The following is a 20097-nucleotide window of genomic DNA, read 5'->3' on the forward strand; positions in this document are numbered from 1 at the left end:
GAAAACAGCTGTGAATCTACTAAATCCTAACCAGCAAACTGACTGATAGCTTCACAATAATATCTGAAAGAGAGCAAAACTTGGGTCTTAGACAAAAGCAGCAAAGCAAGCGAAAACAAGAACTTCTAGAAAGCTTCTCAGTGTCCCTGAAACGTTGTTCAAGAGACAACACAACTTTGCCCACTAATTGTTGATTGTTGTGATGACAGTTATCAAAACAAGATGAACTGCTTTTCTTGGTATACCTGCCATTTATACATTTACCATTAATCTGTTAATCCTTAAACCTGAAAAAATGGCAATTATTCCCAAACAAAACACATCCATCAAAATGTTCCATACTTTTGCATTAAGTGCAACAAATACTCAAAATAGTGAAACAACAACAGTAAGACAGTCAGTGAATTTTTATTTCAACATGATTGTTTCAGCATCGGACAATACTGAAGGTCAAACAATGATCATAGACATAAACAGTGACTCTTTACCACACATAATCTGTAGTCTAAACTTCTTTGAACATAGTAATTATAATCACAGGGGGAAATACTACTCGGAATTGCAAAGTATCTCTATCTGCAAACCCGAGTAGCGGTATATACATTATAATTTAAATTGAATGTATAGATAACTTAAATAAGCTGTGTAAACACATTTGCATTAGTGAAAAGCTAGGTTGCAAATACATATTCATATTTGTAGACAACTCTGAACAAACTTTCATAGAAAAAAAATCATACAAAAGTATAACTTGTCAAAAATAGAAGATGCTATAGTCACATTCTCAGTCAATCATTCATATTATCATAATTAATGAATCAAGAAACTATATAATAGTGCTTAAACAAAAAGTGCAGAACATTCATTGAATATTTGCCCTAAAAACATACAGCACATTAAAGAAGAAAACGCGATTGTTAAACAAGCACATGTGCCAATTTCATTAAGATCTACATGTTCACTCTTTCAGTCTAACATATTTACCATATATCATTTAAATCAACAAAATGGCTTGCAATACTGTCTTTAAGGTACTGCATGATTAAATATTCCAGTTGTTAAAGAACTATATTATATAATATGTAAATTATCACAGTCAATGCTTGTTAAAACATGGAATGGTAAAAATGGACGGTTTTGTTATATAAAAATAGGCCTGTATTCAAAATCATTTAAATATGAAGAAAATTTGAAACATATGAAAAGATCACTGTTGTAGTTTTTCAATGAGATATAGAATCATACAGTTTCTTATTTACACATATAATCGGATATGTATATGTTTTGAATACAGGCACCTTAACAATGATATAAAGACACTTGACTGCTGGCAGTGAAGAAAAAGGAGGTAATAAATTAGAAACAGGATGTGAGTCAATCTAAATGACAAATAGAAGAAATGATGGTTTTAAATAAACACAGTGGAATTAATGAATTATACAACAAGAAGACTGAAAAATATTCAGAAACATTAGGAATGTTTTCATAAAAAAGTTAATCTATTTCAGCAGTGTGAAAAAATGCACCTCTCTAAGGTGTATCAAGTGTCAAAGAGTAGAAAATGATGAAACAAAACCAACCACACAGTGAAAAATAAACCCTAATTCATTATGAAAATTACTATAGCCATCAGTTCAGTGAACATAATTCAAATTAGAAATTCAACAAATATAATAAATTTTATCCAAACAGTGACTTACCCTAAAGAAATATTGAATACAGTAAAACATAATTTTTTTTGCAATGGGTTTATTTTGGTTACATTTGATAAATGATAAGTATACATCTCTGAAAACTAGCACTAACTTTAATAATAGCCAACTTTTGGCTTTGCAAAAAAGATAGATTCTGCAGTATCGACTATTTTAACCTTTACCCAGCTAAATTTCTAAACTGGACTGGTCCATAATTCAAATTGGGCAGTACCACCTCTTTTTCTAAGGTGTGTTCACTGAAAATTTACTGACTGAACAGCGACAGTGCAGACCATGATCAGAATGCACTGGTCGCAAAGAAAAAATCACTTGCTGCCAGCAGGCTAAAGGTTAAGGAACTGTAAAAACTGCAAAACACAGCATGCAATCAACTAGAACGTAATTGAATTTATACATGTAGAATCAGAGTACATCACAAATACTACGTCTTTTCAACTTTTCTGGACGTTTACCCTTAATCAATTGATAATCTTCAGAAAAATAAAGTTACCCAAAACTTTTACACTATATGTATAGTAAACAAAAATACTGTCTGAATGAAATGCAAGTATTGGTGACATTTAACAACTCATTCCTGTGTTTAAATAGAAACTGAAAATCAACATCAGCAGTGTCCTCAACATATCTAGTCTAATAACAGACAGCCATAATGTAAAAATAATCTCATGTTAAACTGTAACAAAATAAATGTATAGTCCTTTGACATCAGAATAATGCATATTGTGACTTGCGAGCTCCAAAATTGTAAAAATGCAGATTCTAAAAATAGATTTAGTCCATAATCTATATCAGTCATAGAAACCAAATGGATCATCTTTGTTCAGTTTCAGGGTTGGTGTTTTTGGCCTGGGAGTTTCGTCAAGATCCTCACATCGCAGCATTTGGTACTCACTGGGGCCTCCACGATCCACACGTACAGGGCGTAACTTCTCATGTCTCTGCCTATAATAAAAAATGTAAATAATATGTACAAGTTGAAAAAAATGTTCCTTACAAATATGTATATTCTGTTCTACAACTTTCCGCAATAGTCAATATACTTACAGTTTTTTTGGACTTGTTCTTGGGCAATGGTTTTAGTGTGAAAATGTTATATCATTACTCTTAACTGTTAATTCTACAGAACCTGAGTTACACCAGCAGATTGAGCTAAAAGCAAACGTAAACATATTCAATTCAGTTATTAATGAAATATGCAACCACAGAAAAGAGCAAACCATACGTTTGATTTCAATGAATGAATTCAACTGGCACCTTTTAATAAATGTTTGAAATAAAAATGTTACCTTTTTCCTGTACCCTTTTTGAATGTTTTTTCTCTGATGAGTGAAGCAATTTCCTCATCATTTATATGGTACTGTTGTTTGTTATATATTACAGGTGGGGTCGGTGTTCTTGCTCCCTGCAACAAACAAATTCCATTTATTATATAAAGTTGTATATTGTGAAACTAATTATGCAATATATGTTATATGCATTTATACTTTTGGTGTAACAAAAAACACTATGTTACATTTTACTTCTTTACTTTTTTGTTGTTTGGGAAAGGGGGTTTCCATTTTTACATGTACTTCAGTTTTGTAGCATTTTTTGTGCCATTTGTACCAATATTTCAGTTTTGCAGAGATTTTCTATCTGTATTGCAGTTCGCAGATTTTTCTACCTGTAATGCGGTTCGCAGATTTTTCTACCTATATTTCAGTTTTGCAGATTTTTCTACCTGTATTTCAATTTTGCAGATTTTCTATCTGTATTGCAGTTTTTTCTACCTATATTTCAGTTTTGCAGATTTTTCTAGCTGTATTGCAGAGTTTTTTCCTAGCTGTACTGCAGTTTTGCAGATTTTTTTCTAGCTTTATTGCAGTTTGCAGATTTTTTTACCTGTATTGCAGTTTGCAGATATTTCTACCTGTATTGCAGTTTTGCAGATTTTTTTCTAGCTGTATTGCAGTTTGCAGATTTTTCTACCTGTATTGCAGTTTTGCTGATTTTTCTACCTGCATTTCAGTTTTGCAGTTTTATTCTAGCTGTATTGCAGTTTGCAGATTTTTCTAGCTGTATTGCAGTTTGCAGATTTTTCTACCTGTTTTGCAGTTTTGCAGAGTTTTATTCTAGCTGTATTGCAGGTTGAAGATTTTTCTACCTGCATTTCAGTTTTGCAGAGTTTTATTCTAGCTGTATTGCAGTTTGCAGATTTTTCTACCTGTTTTGCAGTTTTGCAGAGTTTTATTCTAGCTGTATTGCAGTTTGCAGATGTTTCTACCTGTATTGCAGTTTGCAGATATTTCTACCTGTATTGCAGTTCTGCAGATTTTTCTACCTGCGTTTCAGTTCTGCAGTGTTTTTTCTAGCTGTATTGCAGATTTTTTCTACCTTTATTGCAGCTTGCATATGTTTCTACCTGTATTGCAGATTTTTCTACCTATATTTCAGTTTTGCAGATTTTTCTATCTGTATTGCAGTTTGCAGATTTTTCTACCTTTATTGCAGTTTGCAGTTGTTTCTACCTGTATTGCAGATTTTTCAACCTATATTTTAGTTTTGCAGATTTTTCTATCTGCATTGCAGTTTGCAGTTTTTTTTTCAATCTTTATTGCAGTTTTGCAGATTTTTCTACCTGTATTTCAGTTTTGCAGATTTTTTAACCTGTATTGCAGCTTTGCAGATTTTTTAACCTGTATTGCAGTTTTTCAGATTTTTTAACCTGTATTGCAGTTTTTCAGATTTTTTAACCTGTATTGCAGTTTTGCAGATTTTTTAACCTGTATTGCAGTTTTTCAGATTTTTCTACCTGTATTACATGTTGCAGAGTTCTTCTACCTGTATTGCAGCTTTGCAAAAGCAGCAACTTATGTTGCTCCATCTACATAAAACAGCAACAGAGAATGACACAATATTCCACCCTGATGTCTCAAAGATAGTCCCCATTTCCCCTTACAAGTTAACTACATAGAGGATATTACATGAGTGTCTTTTTATATTGAATTTATCAAACAAGTTGAATAAAATAATAAATGCCAGGCTCTGCCAAGCATTTTATCAATTTTATTCAACTTGAATAACAAATTCAAAGTGTCATATTCTTTTTATCACGTCTGAAACATTAAAAATATCTTCTTTTTTTACCTATAATAGACCAAGTAAAGTTATGCCTCTCCTATACTACAAACAATGTCAATGTCAAAGCTTAACTACACTAGTATAGCGTAATACCAAATTTATGTATTGGCTTTATTTCACCCCCATGACATCATGCATGTGATAAATAGAATTTGTTATGTCTCGAAGCAAAATAAGAAAATGAATTTTGAATGAACATGAATCTCTATCAAAACTGTATCTTTAGTAATAATTGCTTTATTTTTAGGCACCTTTTCTGTTTCTGCTTTTTTAGCTGAGTCCTCATGTATAATCTGATGCATGTTTTGTTTCTCTGCCACAACTGGATGATCTGGTAAACTCATGGGGTCAATCAGTACATCATAGGGAACCATTGGATGTTGCCATAGTGACTGGTTGTAAATGTCCCAGGCATCTGGCTGACCAAATGTACCTAGATAAATAGAACATATTTACTTTACACATGTATAAGTATGTAGGGATAATGCATGTTTTTCATGTTATAATATCTGCAGAATCTCAAGAGATTGGTTGGTGCCTGAGCCTAGCAAACATGCCTTAATGCTATTGTGAAACATGTAAAAACATAAAAAAATGTAATTATTGTCTATCAACATCTATAAATGGGAATGTATAATAATATTTATAAATATGCTGTGTTTCACTGTTTGATACCATTATGTATATATTTTATCATATTTTTTTTTATTTAATGTACAACGCCAGTGAATATATTATGTGTAAAATTAGGCATTTAATCAAATAAAGCAGTTTCAGTTTCAGTCAGGGTTTGATCATGCTGACTTCATTTCCTTCCAACAGTGTATGAGCACAAAAATCTCTGTTAACACAAGTTTACTCTCCTGTTAAACAGCCCTGAAAACAGCAGTTTTATCCTAGAGTAACAAATCAAATCTAAAACTTCAACAGACTGTGTTCAAGACATGCCTGTAATGAACCTATTACATTTTTATTACAGTGCAAATATGTTTCCTTTCACAGAAAAGTTCAAACACAGCTGACATACAAAATTCACATGATTCTTTCCACCCTAAAGGCTGAGTTTTCCGCAGGTTAAAACATTCAAGTGGCTATAATTGTTCACATGTCACAATGTATTAAATAGCATAATGGAGTCACTCACCAACATAATGTCCTTCCATATTCCACATTCTGACAGTACAATCAACTGAGGCACTTATCAACAACTTGTGTTCCTCCACCAAGGCAACTGATGTTACACTCTTCACATGGCCTCTCCATGTCACTAACACTGAAAACATAACATTCATAAATATAGTGGATATTTGTTTGTTTCAGTGCAAGATTGAATTACCTTTTATCAAGTGAACATCAGATGCAGTATTTTATCAAATGGCTGGCTAGTCCAATTGGGAAAATTTTTAAAGTCTGGTGCCAACAAGTGAGATACTTTTATCTTGTATGTGAAACAAAAGCATTTTCTTTTTATGTTTCTTTTATATGACTATGCCAATTTCACCAACAGTTGGCAAACTCACAAAGTCATGCTTATCACAATACTAATATTGCAAAAAAAGTAAACTAATTCTTTGATATATTTAGAATTCTTTAACATTTTAATTCAGTTGGTGCCATCTTTATGTTTTTGTAGGCATTTGCAAACTTCAATATCTTTACTGACGAATATCTTTTAACTAATTTCCAATTACTTATAACTTCTAAATTTTTGCTTTCAAGCTTTAATAGTTCTGTAAAAGTGAAAAATTATAAAATGATAATACCACTGTTTGAAACAGTGAAAGTTTCAAATATAATTCACCATTATATTGGAATAAACCTCTGAAAAACATTTAATAACAAGCACTATCTCATCAGAAGGAACAATTTGAAGATATTCTAAAAAAGCCTATTTTAGATGGATATATTACAATGTAGTAGGCATGAGACAATATGTATGCATCCTAGCATAATTTGTGCAACCTTTTTACAGATGGTGTAAGCGAGGTGGTTGATGCTAGCTATTTCCACTGTGCTGATGCAAGTCCTTGTCTTGACATAAACTTAAATATTTTATCTTCTAACTATAATTGTTTCTACAGTGAACTATAACCATACCTTCAGGGCTTTCGTGTTCACAGTGTTTTAAGCAGTACCCATCAATATTCCACAGATAGATAAATCCACAGCTGTCCCCAGAGATCAGTACAGTGTTTGCCTTGTTCACCTCCAACACACTCACCATTGCACCTTTAGAATTTGACTGCAAAACAAAATTGATTAAATGTAAATATCTTATTTATTACCAAGCCCAAGAAATATTTCATTCCCTTGAAGTAAGTTTACATCACATTAAATGACTGGTTATTAATCACACAGCATTTACAGGTAGTTTGATCATAGTCCAGTGTGTTACTCCACACAACTAAATATACAAGTTTAAACTATCTAATTAATGTATCTTAAAATAACAACATACGCCCTCATGATGATCTGCTAGAAGTTGTACAAGTATATTACTTTTAGTCTCACTTTTTCTCAACCTCTTAAAAGAATAAGAGTTTGTCTACTGACCATAAGATACCATCTTGTACAGTAGGAGTTTAAGCGCCATTGGCCCAAGTGTTCTACAGTTATTGATAGCATCAAGAGTACCTTGACCTTTGACCTAATAACTCTAATATCAAAAGCTGTCACCCACTGATCACAGGCAATCATCCTATTATCCCGTCTTAAACTATTACTGTATTACCACACAATAGGACCAACTATATTAAAAGACAACAATTTACTACAAACCCCTGGATACTGAGCCATGAGTTTTCCCCCTTGAAAGACATTCCAGGAGTGTATATGTGCACGCGGACCACTGGAAATTAAAGTAGCAGCATCTTTCTTGTAAGCACTATATTAAATGACAACAATTTACTACAAACCCCTGGATACTGAGCCATGAGTTTTCCCCCTTGAAAGACATTCCAGAAGTGTATATGTGCACGCGGACCACTGGAAATTAAAGTAGCGGCATCTTTCTTGTAAGCACGACTCTGTAAGAACACAAGCTTGTTGATGCTTAAATCTCCATCCACTGAAAATGTAATAATTATTTGAAAATATAGTAATTATTTCAGTGTACAAAAAGCATATAATAATAATTGGTTTTTTTGTTTATTTATTCAAAGACTGCTTGTACTTTGCTTGAATTTGTTAAGGATTAAAAAATATTCAAACAGAGCCTGTTTTTCACATTAATGCAGCTTCATAAAAATTATGACAATTTCTCATATGGCAGAGGTACATGAGCGTCAAACTTAAAACACTATTATATCATTCCGCTTGGTTCTCATACTCTTAACCTTGACAAAAATTTTAATGAATAAAAACTGCAACACAGTCAAATGGACTTACATGATTGATCCTCATACTCTTCAGGTTTGGGAGATTTTAAATGGGCAAAGATATGTCCTGAGACCATATTCCAGACAATAACCTGTCCATCATAGCTAGCTGTGGCAAGCAGATTTGGTGGACATTGTGCAACTGACAAAATATCTTCCTTATGTCCTCGGTTCTGAAATTTCAAGACAGAAGTTATTGTCAGTATCTGTATGTTCTGTTTTACTGGCAACAGTTTGATAGCTTTGGATTTTATTACAAGAAAATTGAAGCTGGCCAGCAAACAGCAAATCTCAATGCATCCACAGGCAGTTTTCTTAAATTTTTCTACATTAGAAGTCACTTTTTTTCTGACCTTTTTAATCAGTCATGCAGACATATGAGGAACTGCAATGAAATGTTTTTCCCTACAATTCATTTCTCCATAATTGTCAATACAATGAAACACTGGATGTTCAAACATTGGTGGCTCAAGCACGAGTGCTGACTCCGGAAATTCAAGTGGTCTGTGACCATTTTTCTAATATTTTTTATATGTTTGGATTCCCTGGATAATCTGAGCATTTTGTTCCTCCCCTTGTGACTTAGAACCATTGGTGTCTTAATATATTTTCTTTATTCCTCCACTGAGTTTATAACACTAGCAAATTACATTATGACTAAGTCTGTGAATGAATAGACCTCTTCTACAAGATCTGGTGATTTTTATCAAGTTGCGGTTCTAACTAATAAAAAAAAAACAAGTTTCTTACAATATCATCATGCCAGTTTGGTAGCGGGTGTTGTATATGGTGTATATTGCTGTCCGCTAGGTCATCACTGTAGATGTTGATACGGCGATCCCAGCCTACGCCCACAATGTATCGGTTACGGTTCATCTCAACATACGCCAGATCACAAATCTCTTCATTTTCCTCCTCTGTAAACAACATAAAGTAAACTGTCAAGTCACAACAACTTCAAGAAATCAATACCATCCTGTATAGGTTATTTCTTTGAACCTGTCAGCCTGGAGCAATTATCCTGGTACAAAAAGCAAACTCGTAATTTCCGTCTAGTTTGAAAAGTTTGTTAGAAGTCGGAATTTTCCAGAAGTTCTATATGTTTAGCAAACAATATAATGAACCAATGTTAGGCAAACCAGCTCACTGCTGAATGTAAAATGAAGCTAACCCATAGAAAATATTCAAGATATTACCGGTATGCCCCTTTGGTGTTTATGCTCAACATGTCTGAGAAGCGTTATATTTCCTTGATCACAAAATTTTCTTTTATATGAAAATATTAAATGCTCATTACTAAGCACTTTTGGCTAAAATATCAAAAATATAGCTATTTTTGAGAAATATAATATGGATGCTTGCATGTATTTCAAAAATGTTAGCTTCATATCCTATGTTTTGAAAAAATAGGTACTGCCTCAGTAAGAAGCACTTACCCAGTTTTTGCTCTGACATGACACATATTAAAAAATCTACATATATTATACAGTCAGTGACTCTTATTGACAACTACTGTCAATGATTGGCCTGCTTAGGTAAAGTATTGTCATCCCCCATTTTAACATCATGATGATTACAAGATGATTTCAAACTGTCTACATTTGATTATACCTATATCACAGCTTTGCTCTCAATTCAACAACAATGGCTGCATAACCAACACCAGTGTACACAGATACACACTTTTTCAACTATTAACATCTTATACAATCACAATATACAAAACTTTCCCCAACTTTAGAACATATTTGTGACACACAGCCCAACATCTTGTACAATGTGCAAGCAAGCCTGATGTATGTGTATCTACCCTATGTACCAGGAAATAAACGACTCAGCTTTAAGACAGAAAGATGTGTTTTACATTAACCCTTAGCCTGCTGGCGGCAGATGATTCTGCCTTTGCGACCAGTGCAGACCAAGATCAGCCTGCACATCCGTGCAGTCTGATCATGGTCTGCACTGTTCGCTATTCAGTCAGTAAATTTTCAGTGAAAACCCCTTTGAGTAATAAGTGGTACTGTCCAAATTGAAAGATGGACCAGTCCATTATAGAAATATAGCAGGGTAAGGGTTAAAGAAGGCAAGCTATAACAGGAACAGTACTGGTGCAATTATTTCATTTGAGGCATAAATGGCTTTTACAGATTTTATAAAAAAGATTGGGAAAAATTTAAATTGCCAATAAGCCTGTATTTGGAACATGGCAGACATATCTTGATTTTGCAATACTACTCACAACTGTTACACAAGGTGCCTTTGTTTACCTACAACTGGCTGCATTTCTCTTTTTGGTATTTTTACTTCATTTTCTACTAAAATACAAATTACTTTCATACAGACGCTGCTCTCAATATGGTTTGCACAATCATTTAACTATTTTCAATTTGCTAACTCAGAATGTTAAATTATCAGCATATTTTTACTCTTTGATAAATTAAAACAATTTGGTTTAACAATTACATGTACATGATCACAACACAGAGTTTTAAATGTTAAATAAATCAAAGATTTCCTTTTAACAATCCATTCCTTTTTTAAATAAAAATAAAAATTTAAGTAACTTTTACCATCATGTTAATTAAAATGATATAATATTTTGAGTGGTGAATTTATTATTTTATTTGTAGAGTGCACTAGTATACCTTCTGGAACACTGGTTAGGAAGAAATTAGCGAATGATTTACTTCGCCCTTGAGTTCGTATTCTACGTATTGCCCTGATTTCCTCAACTGTTTTTTCTATTGTATTTAAAGAAATATAGTTTAAACTTCTGTATTTCAATTTATCTTTCTACAATGTTAACCATGTTAAATTCTGTCAAATAAAAATATATGAGCCGCGCCATGAGAAAACCAACATAGTGGCTTTGCGACCAGCATGGATCCAGACCAGCCTGCGCATCCGCGCAGTCTGGTCAGGCTCCATGCTGTTGGCTTTTAAAGCCTACTGGAATAGAAGAAACTGTTAGCGAACAGCATGGATCCTGACTAGACTGCGCGGATGCGCAGGCTGGTCTGGATCCTTGCTGGTCGCAAAGCCACTATGTTGGTTTTCTCATGGCACAGCTCAATTATAAATTTAGTAGTTATAACACTGATCAATTAGTAAAGATATTTAAGAATTAACATGCACTTTCCATTCAAAATTGACATGCACTGATAATATTTCTATTATAAAAAGACAGATCTAGACTGGTTAATTACAAATCAAAACCAACAATAAATATATTTACAGTGAAGAACAATAGTATAATATCTCTAACTATCTGGTTATATTTGTAGAGCTTGAATGCGGCAAACAATCACATGCTGTTGTGATTTAAACATGATCATGTTATTTTCATGTTATTATCAATTTATCACCATGTTACCTTCTTCAGTGTCCTTCTCTTTCTCTAAAAATAACACAGACAAAATCCTTAATATGAGAAATTTTAAGAAATTACAATCATTATCATTTAAGTTTCTGTTAGCTGCATAGAACTTATATTTAATTTCATCTCTCTTGATAAAGCGCAATTCCTTTTCAGATGAAAACCTTTAACTGACATTATACTTAAATACACAGATTTTCTTTTAGCCAGAACAAAACTTATATAAATCTTTAAAACTGAATGTGAAATAATAAAGTAGCTATCAATGACAAAAAAACCATTTACTGAGTTTATACTATCTAATACACTGCCTCACAACTGCTTAGAAATGAAACTATCAAGTATCTTTATGAAAAAAACACACAGACAAAAATATATTCACTGTAGCCAGTGGTGCAAATTTACCTTCATTGTTGTTTTTATCCTTAACAGCTGAATATAAGAAATCAGAAGATCATTCAACAGCTTTCTCTGCCATTAGGATACAACATAAAAAATTTACCAGTGCAAGAGTCACATGGTTTACAACAGTCACGGCAGTGTCAGTGAACTTCGTATAATTTCAGCAAAAGCCTTCCTTTTTTTTTAATTAAAAGCTATCACCTTCTTGTGCTTGACTCGTGAACTAAATCTGATATTTTATGCAATTATAATAATTCTATGTAATTCTTCACCCTTGCCTAAAAATTAATCACTCAAGATTCATATATTCAAATCAAGACTGTTTTCTCTGATGTTACAATTAGAAATACAATGTATTACTTATAACAAGCCCATTATATCAATGAACAGTATGATTTTGCAAGCTTTATCAAACTCTAACAATTTTAGAGTTGATCCTTTGTTTTTCTATCAGGAGACTTATGTTTTTTTCCAGCAATAACAGATGAATCAAGATATTACTGGCAATGATGCACAAGCTTACAGAAAACAATTCCCAGCAGCCGAGTGCCTGAAAGTCCTTTAAGTTAAATTCCACACCTATATAGACATACCTTTCTGTAGCACCTTGAGACAATGACCATTGTTATAATTCCATATTCTGATCAGACCATCTCTTCCACCAGTAATCAATCTACAACAAAAACACATCATTAACAACTTCACACTTCAACATAGCTTTCTTCATTTTATATACATTGTATTTCATATTTTCAATATACAGTTTTAAGGTATGCCATAAGTTTACTTTAGAATTTCAGAAATTATAACTTTATTAACTTCCTAGTTTAAAGCTACCTATTTCACAGACTTCAAAGCTAATTATGTAACTACTTGCTGTTTTTCTGACCAGTACTTTAGCATTGGCAAATACCCTGCTCTAACTCTGAAATGTTTTCATTTAGACACCCACACTGAAGATATGCACTTCAAGCAATAAGCAATAGCAACAAGTTACATATCTCTTGTATATCTAAATGATCTAGGTGCTCTGTTCATGTGTACAATCTGTGCTGATTTATGTCAAATAAAGCCAAAGTTTTACCTCCTCCCACATTTATCAAAGGTCATGCATGTGATGGCAGAGTCCCCGTGTGCTTCTCCATACTCAAATATAGGTGTGCCAGTCTCAAAGTCCCAGATCTTAATTACCTATAAAATATCAACTAGAAACTATATTGCATGTAAATACAGAAATAATCATATCACATATAAATTTATCACAATTCTGCGAAAGCAATGTAATATTTAACTTACTGGTTAGGATCAGTTTTGGACAGATGCACTTCAGTATGATAAGAGCACATGTACTCTTACAATTCATACAAACCTAAAAGCTGATTGTAAAACACATATGCCCCAAATGATGGCCTGTCAACATATAACAAATGTGTAATTTTGACAGCTGAAATCCCAAGCAGAAACTGTTTTCAGTCTCACAGTCACTGTGACATTGACCTTTGACCTACTAATAGTGGCTGTCTACAATCATCCTATGAAGTTTGACCATTATACAGACTCAAGCCTTATCCAGTTATTGAGCAGGCACTGTTTCAGCTTGAGGTTAATTTGAGCTGGACCTTTTGTTTAATGACTTCCAAAATCCTAGGGGTCATCTACCGACCAAAGGCAATCATCATAAATATTGCAGAGCCAAGCCTTCTTCAGTTATTGAGTGAAAGCTATTTATAGTATGAACGTCACTGTGACATTGACCTTTCACCTACAGACCCCTAACAGGCAAACATACCAACCAATAGAATGACAGACAAAACAATATATTCCTCTTATTTGAGGTAGGGTTTCAGAAGTCACAAATTCTTGGATAAAATGCAAAATGATCTTCAATCCAATGTATGTCAGAAACACATTTTTCTTGACTGACTTGTTTAGGTCAGAGAATATTGTTTCTATGTCATATCTGTATTCCAAACACAGGTCAATTGAGAAAATATTAAAAACTTCTTTAATTAAAACCGTTATCCTATATAAATATTTTAATACCAATCTTTGAATCATTAGAAATTCGTGTTAGGGGTGATAACAGTCACCTAAAAAAATAAAAATATTTTGGGCCAGTGTAAGGGGTCTGATAGAGGTAAAGACATAGCAAAGGACTTCCAGTCAGAGAATTTGTTTGTTTTGGTTTTAACACCGTTTTTCAACAATTTTTCAGTTATGTAATGGTGGGCAGTAAACCTAACCAGTGTTCCTGGATTCTATACCAATACAAACATGTTCTCTCCAAGTAACTGCCAACTTCCCCACATGAATCAGAGGTGGAAGACGAATGATTTCAGACACAATGTCTTTTATCAAATCGTCATGGCCCCGCGATCCAAAGATCTGTGCTCTCCCTATTGAGCTAAGCCGGTGCATCAAAAGAAATTGCAGAAATATTATTATTTCCATACTAATTATCAGAGCTCAACCCTAAGTTTCAAAATGAATTTGAATTTATCTCAATAAAAGCTTTTCGATTTCTTTCAGAATTTTATCACAGTTGTTATATGGAAGACATCAAACAGTGGAAAGTTACAACAGACTTACAGAACTTTCTGAGCAAGTGATGACCTGTTTAAAGCTGGGGTTGTACATACACCCTGTCACTGGTTCTTTATGACTGATCACAACATCTGCATTGAGGCCAGGTCTGCAAACATCATCACAACATATCACAACAATAGACACAATTCTTACAACATAATCATACTTCAAACCATTACAAACCATACCTGTACATTTTTAATTAGACATATCATATAACAAAGGGTAACTTACAAACATTTTCTGGGCATACAGAGGCAAAGTTGTTGCAACAATACTTCAAACAATTACAAACTATCAGTGTACACATTTTATACAGAAATATCATACAATACAATGTAACTTATAAACATTTACTGGACATACCTAGACAATATTTTTGCAATATAGAACATAACTTCAAAACATTTTATACAAACCATCAGTGTTCTTTTTTCTGTTGTAAACTGATTTATCACACAATAACTTTATACAAACATTTACTGGGCATATTTTGACAAAATTGTTGCAATATCTATGCACTTACCAAGCCTGTCAGTTTCTAATTAGCAGAAATAAACCAAACCAATAATTTTTCACAGAATACCATAAATTAAAACATCATTATAAAAATATATTTTATAGTAACTGTTCATTATACTGTCTTGAAGCATGAATAACAAGTGCTTGCAGAAAAAAATGTCAAATACAACATTTACAACATTTTCTTTACCTTTTTTCTTGATTCATTTATATTATTCAATAAGCATGTTTAAGTCTTTTACATTATAACAAAAATTATAAAAAGCTCTTTATAACAACAGAACAGTTGTATTTTCTGACTAATTCCTTAGCAGATAAGCATACTCTTTTTAAAAGTTTTGTTCCCATGCATCACACATAAAACGCTTGATACAAATGTATATAGTTTATAATGCAATGCAAAGTGCATAAGCCGTGTGCACAATGAGAAATGTCAAGTGTCTTTAAGCTTGAAATTAATCAGAATTATGCAAAGAAATATTTCACTGTTTAAAAACACGCAATACAAGAAAATATGTAACACAAAATCTTTATAAAACTGAAGTAACTGTAAAATTCTTCAGGCATAAAATCTTTTCTTCTGATGCCAATGGTGCATAATGCAAAGTTCCTGAGAAATTAACTTACATGACTGTAAAACATTCACCAAAATTCTTTTTAAAAAGGGGCATAATTTTAACAAAATTATAGTTGAGCAAGGTCATTAAAATTTTGTTAGGTGAGGTGACTTCAATGACATGATGCCAAAGATATGTGTTTAGTTTGAAAGCAATTGGTTTGGTAGTTGTTTAGAAACCCAGTAAAAAAGCTTGTCCTATGAAGTTGCCTCATGATGCCAAAGATGAAATGAGGTTTGAAAACATTTGGTCTAGTAGTTGTTATTTAGACACCTGATTTAACATGCCAACTTTTGTAACATTGAAATAGAAAATTTCAAACAATCAAGCTAAAAAAACAGAATAAAATGAAACCAAGAAAATGAGACAATAAAGGTATTAGTTTTTAAATAATTAAATATGTAAGACCACCCTTAAAATTCTTACAGTTTGCCAAAATCGGATCATTTCTGTTTTAACAAGATTTCTATCCATATTGTCCAAATCACAAATACAAGTTTACCTCCAGATTCTTAGTGTTCACACTGAAATTGTAACTGTCCTAGCTCTTATAGCATATGTGAAAGTTACTGACAATTTCCCACAAGAATGAGAGCGAGAAAAAAAGACTCTGAACATACTGCCTTTCGTCAAATTGTTATGTAAAAGTGTCAAGACTTGGGCCCTCTATTTTGTTTTTAAGTCTTAAATTTTGCCTTATGAAATAGCTGCTGGACTTTCTAACAGTCCAATACATTTGATTTTCTAAATTTCTTTTTTTACAGAGCTTTTTACATAAAAACTTAACATCCAGGAGTGGGCACTTATTTATTGTACAATATTTCTAGTTTTTGATTACAATGTACATTATCACAGAAAAATACTAAGTGGGTAATCTGGAAGACATAAAGTTATAAGAGTGGTCTGATCCTTGTTTCTCCTTACAAAAATTTTACTTTATCTGCAATTAATCCTAAACCATTTTCAATATCCATCCCCTCCCCCACAAAAAAAAAGAGAAAAAAAGAATAGACTGTCAAAAACATATCATACAGAATACATTGTTACAAAGGTTAGTGTGGAGACCATGGCAGTCTAAAACATAGCATCTCATTGGTTACCTTGATCCCATTCTAAAACTGACCAATGTAGACTGGTCAACCAATTTAGTTATATAGCACTGAGAATCATAAGAGCTTACAAAAAAGATATAGAGAATGTTCCATAGGCACATGGGGTCACAATATAAACTAAAATCAATATAGCTAAACATCCTAAAACATTTGTTACAATGTGACCCCTGTGAACCTATGAATGGGATGCAGATTAAATTATCTTGGCTCATAATCACCTACATTCTAAGTTAAAACTTTAGATTAAAAGTCAGGAATACAAAAATCTCTACTTTGCTACCATATTCTAGGATTAAAAACATTCTTTTAAACAAAGCAGAAAAAAAAACAATATTTTTTTTCATGTATTGGTGCCTTCTATACATCATAACACAGCAAGTAAATTTAGCATTCTGAGTTCTTGGTCTAAACATCTAATTTAGAATGTATACATGAATATGAGCCTCTAAGAAGAAAGCTAAAAGAAGAAAGATGACAGGTATAGTCTGTGTCAGAAACTCATTTCTACCTGTGCATTGACAATAGTTTATATTGAAAATTTTACCTTCCGCCTACATGCACTATGTCTTTTTCAACTCTATACCCAATACAAAGCAATTTTAGAGAAAGCTTAAATCACTAAACATACACCAAGACTAAAGGAAATATAAGCAGACTTATATCATACTAATTTTAGTTCATACTAAATGTAGCAAGACTTAGTTTATTCTGGGTTTTATTCTGCATGTAGTATAATCAAACCGAAATCTTACTATATGTAGTGTGATCAGATTAAATCATTCTAGGGTTTTTATATTGAATGTAGTGTAATGAGAGTTCATTCTGGTTTTTTTCTTCTCAATACTAAATGTAATTTAATACGTCTTAGTTCATACTAAATGTACTGTACTCAAGACAGTTAGTTAGTACTTTTTATACTGAATGCAGTGTTATCAAACTTAATTGTAATTTATTAAGACATAGTTTATACAAAATGCAGTGTAATCAGACTAAGTTCAAACTAAATGTAGTGTAATCAGACTTTTATTATATTTATTTGTTACTGAATGTAGTTACAGTATTTCTATACTAGAATAAAGTAGTCTTTCATATCTGCCAAGTACATATCTTGATACTGATAACTGATCATTACATAGTAACCTGTGCGTTAAATGTACTAACAATTTCTCCACATTGATTGCAGGCAGATAGATGATTCTGCTTGCAGTATCTTCAGTCAAATCACCTAAAAACTATTTTGCCTTGACAACAGATTAAAAGAATCAATGACTGGAACTTGTGAATCTCATAACTACAAAATGGTCTGTTAAAACTTAATATTAACATATGCGTCTTCTATTAGCAACTTTAACAACACATTCCAAGATTTTCAAGATTTTATTTACATTCTGCACAAGTCCCACAATAATGGGAAACATCAGCATAGCACACAATATAACGTCATGATAAAACATCACGTGTAACAATGGAAAACAGCTACTTAATTTAATTTTATTTAAGCCTACTGGTTGATAGAATTATTACAAATATATTATGAATGTTATATTATAACTGTTCATCCTCCATCATTAAACATTACTATTTGTTGTATAATTATTTTATTATTCATAATTATCATATGTTTGAAAGATCATGTTAATGTAACATTGTATTATCATAATATGTTGTTTATTATGCATGATAATGTACCATGTACAAGTCTTAAATAAAAAAAAAATCTGTTAAAAAAAAAAATCTGTTAAACTTAACAATAATTAAACTGGTTAGTCTGTCACTTATGTCTAGGGCTAACTGTTAAATCCAATTAAATATGTGCAATATTAATCAATGGAAGAATTTTTTTATGAAAATGATAAAGGTAAAAATCTGGTTTCTGCTGAAATATTAAACAAAACTTACTCTGTAAGAGTTCTACAAAATAATGCCAAGATTATTTGAAATTTTTCTGTTGAAGAGTATTTCATGGACTGATTCTGACAAAAGTATGTTTGTAAAAGCATAGAAACTACTATTTAACATGATCATAATGATGGTACTGTTCTACAACATTTCTCTAGCAAGCACACATGACTACCTACAATAACTGTAATACATGGTTAAATATCGTAAGACGAATCTATATTTGAATAGCAGAGACCATGTGTATCCCTAGTTCTTAAACAAGATTGTTTATGTTTACTACTTATATATTAAAGCGATATAGGGGTTACTTCAATTATACAACTCAGAGACAAAACAGAACTTACTTGAGGCGCAAGTTGAGGCCAGCCATCTGGTCTGTTGCCACAGCAACAGTTTTTGAAATATTTGAATAATGAACAGCTTGTAGGTCCCCTCTGATCTTGTGACTTTTGGGTCTGATAGTTAGAAGACAAGTATGATCTTGAATATCCCACACCTACAACATGGATAATATATATGGTGTAAAAAACAAGATAACATGTAATTGTTCATTTCTGCATGCATAAAAGTTTGTTTTTCACAAAAATACAGTGAGATAAGGAATTTGTAGAAAAATCAACAGGAAGTTAAATATGTGGAATGGCACAAACAAGAAACCCACAAATGAAAGATTGTAAATTTTGCAATACATGCACCACATACTTTACAGTTAAATAACAATTTTTATCCTGAGATATTGTAGTACAATACAACTTCATGGTACAAATACAGTACAAATCTATTTCATATTTTCCTTTCAATGATTATCTGATTTTCCTATTTCAATATACAATCCAGAAATTATCAGAACACCTATTAAATGAAAACTTTTAACTGAATCAAGAAACTTGACTAGACTGTACCTTAATACATTTATCTGTAGAAATACTGAAGATTCGGTTTTCTTCTTCTGCGACGAACAAGAAAAATATAGGGGCACTATGTCCTCGCAACATTGCAGTGGGTTTCCTAAGATAAAGAAAATACAAACTACACTAAAACCCATACAAAACAACTTTTAACAAATTTAATAAAAATATCTTTCAGGAATTTTACGTGTATCCAATAGTCTGGTTACTGACTAGATTATTATTTTTTTTTTTTGAAAAAAAAAAAAAAATAAATTCTTTAATATATTCTGGCTTCATCATTCTTGGCTCTGATTATCCATGTATGTATGTTTTGAATAGAAAAGGGACATATGTATACAAAATTTGAATAGCCTCAGGAGTTATCTCCTGTGAACAAAACATAGGGTCTAAACACAGACATGTATCCAAAGGCAAAAGGCAAGAAAGATCTTAAACTTTCGCCTTCCTTTTAATCTGA

General features: G+C 32.2%; 1 protein-coding gene across 1 annotated transcript in view; it reads right to left on the reverse strand.

Moving 5' to 3' along the window:
• Nucleotides 1–392: 392 nt before the first annotated feature.
• Nucleotides 393–20097, reverse strand: part of LOC123556484 (WD repeat-containing protein 49-like) — a 106626-nt gene continuing 86921 nt past the window's right edge. Inside the window, exons 5-22 of the mRNA XM_053542709.1 lie at nucleotides 19632–19737; nucleotides 19074–19225; nucleotides 17372–17404; nucleotides 14580–14682; nucleotides 13075–13181; nucleotides 12584–12663; nucleotides 11994–12020; nucleotides 11586–11609; nucleotides 10858–10953; nucleotides 10480–10527; nucleotides 8963–9129; nucleotides 8223–8385; nucleotides 7751–7902; nucleotides 6933–7077; nucleotides 5980–6108; nucleotides 5087–5268; nucleotides 3002–3117; nucleotides 393–2657 (exon numbers count right to left, since the gene is read on the reverse strand). Coding sequence (XP_053398684.1) covers nucleotides 2504–2657; nucleotides 3002–3117; nucleotides 5087–5268; nucleotides 5980–6108; nucleotides 6933–7077; nucleotides 7751–7902; nucleotides 8223–8385; nucleotides 8963–9129; nucleotides 10480–10527; nucleotides 10858–10953; nucleotides 11586–11609; nucleotides 11994–12020; nucleotides 12584–12663; nucleotides 13075–13181; nucleotides 14580–14682; nucleotides 17372–17404; nucleotides 19074–19225; nucleotides 19632–19737 — 1984 coding nt within the window. The 3' untranslated portion in view covers nucleotides 393–2503. The remainder of the gene's footprint in view (nucleotides 2658–3001; nucleotides 3118–5086; nucleotides 5269–5979; nucleotides 6109–6932; nucleotides 7078–7750; nucleotides 7903–8222; nucleotides 8386–8962; nucleotides 9130–10479; nucleotides 10528–10857; nucleotides 10954–11585; nucleotides 11610–11993; nucleotides 12021–12583; nucleotides 12664–13074; nucleotides 13182–14579; nucleotides 14683–17371; nucleotides 17405–19073; nucleotides 19226–19631; nucleotides 19738–20097) is intronic.

The sequence above is a fragment of the Mercenaria mercenaria genome, chromosome 5 (genome assembly GCF_021730395.1).
Source record: "Mercenaria mercenaria strain notata chromosome 5, MADL_Memer_1, whole genome shotgun sequence".
NCBI classification, from domain to species: domain Eukaryota; kingdom Metazoa; phylum Mollusca; class Bivalvia; order Venerida; family Veneridae; genus Mercenaria; species Mercenaria mercenaria.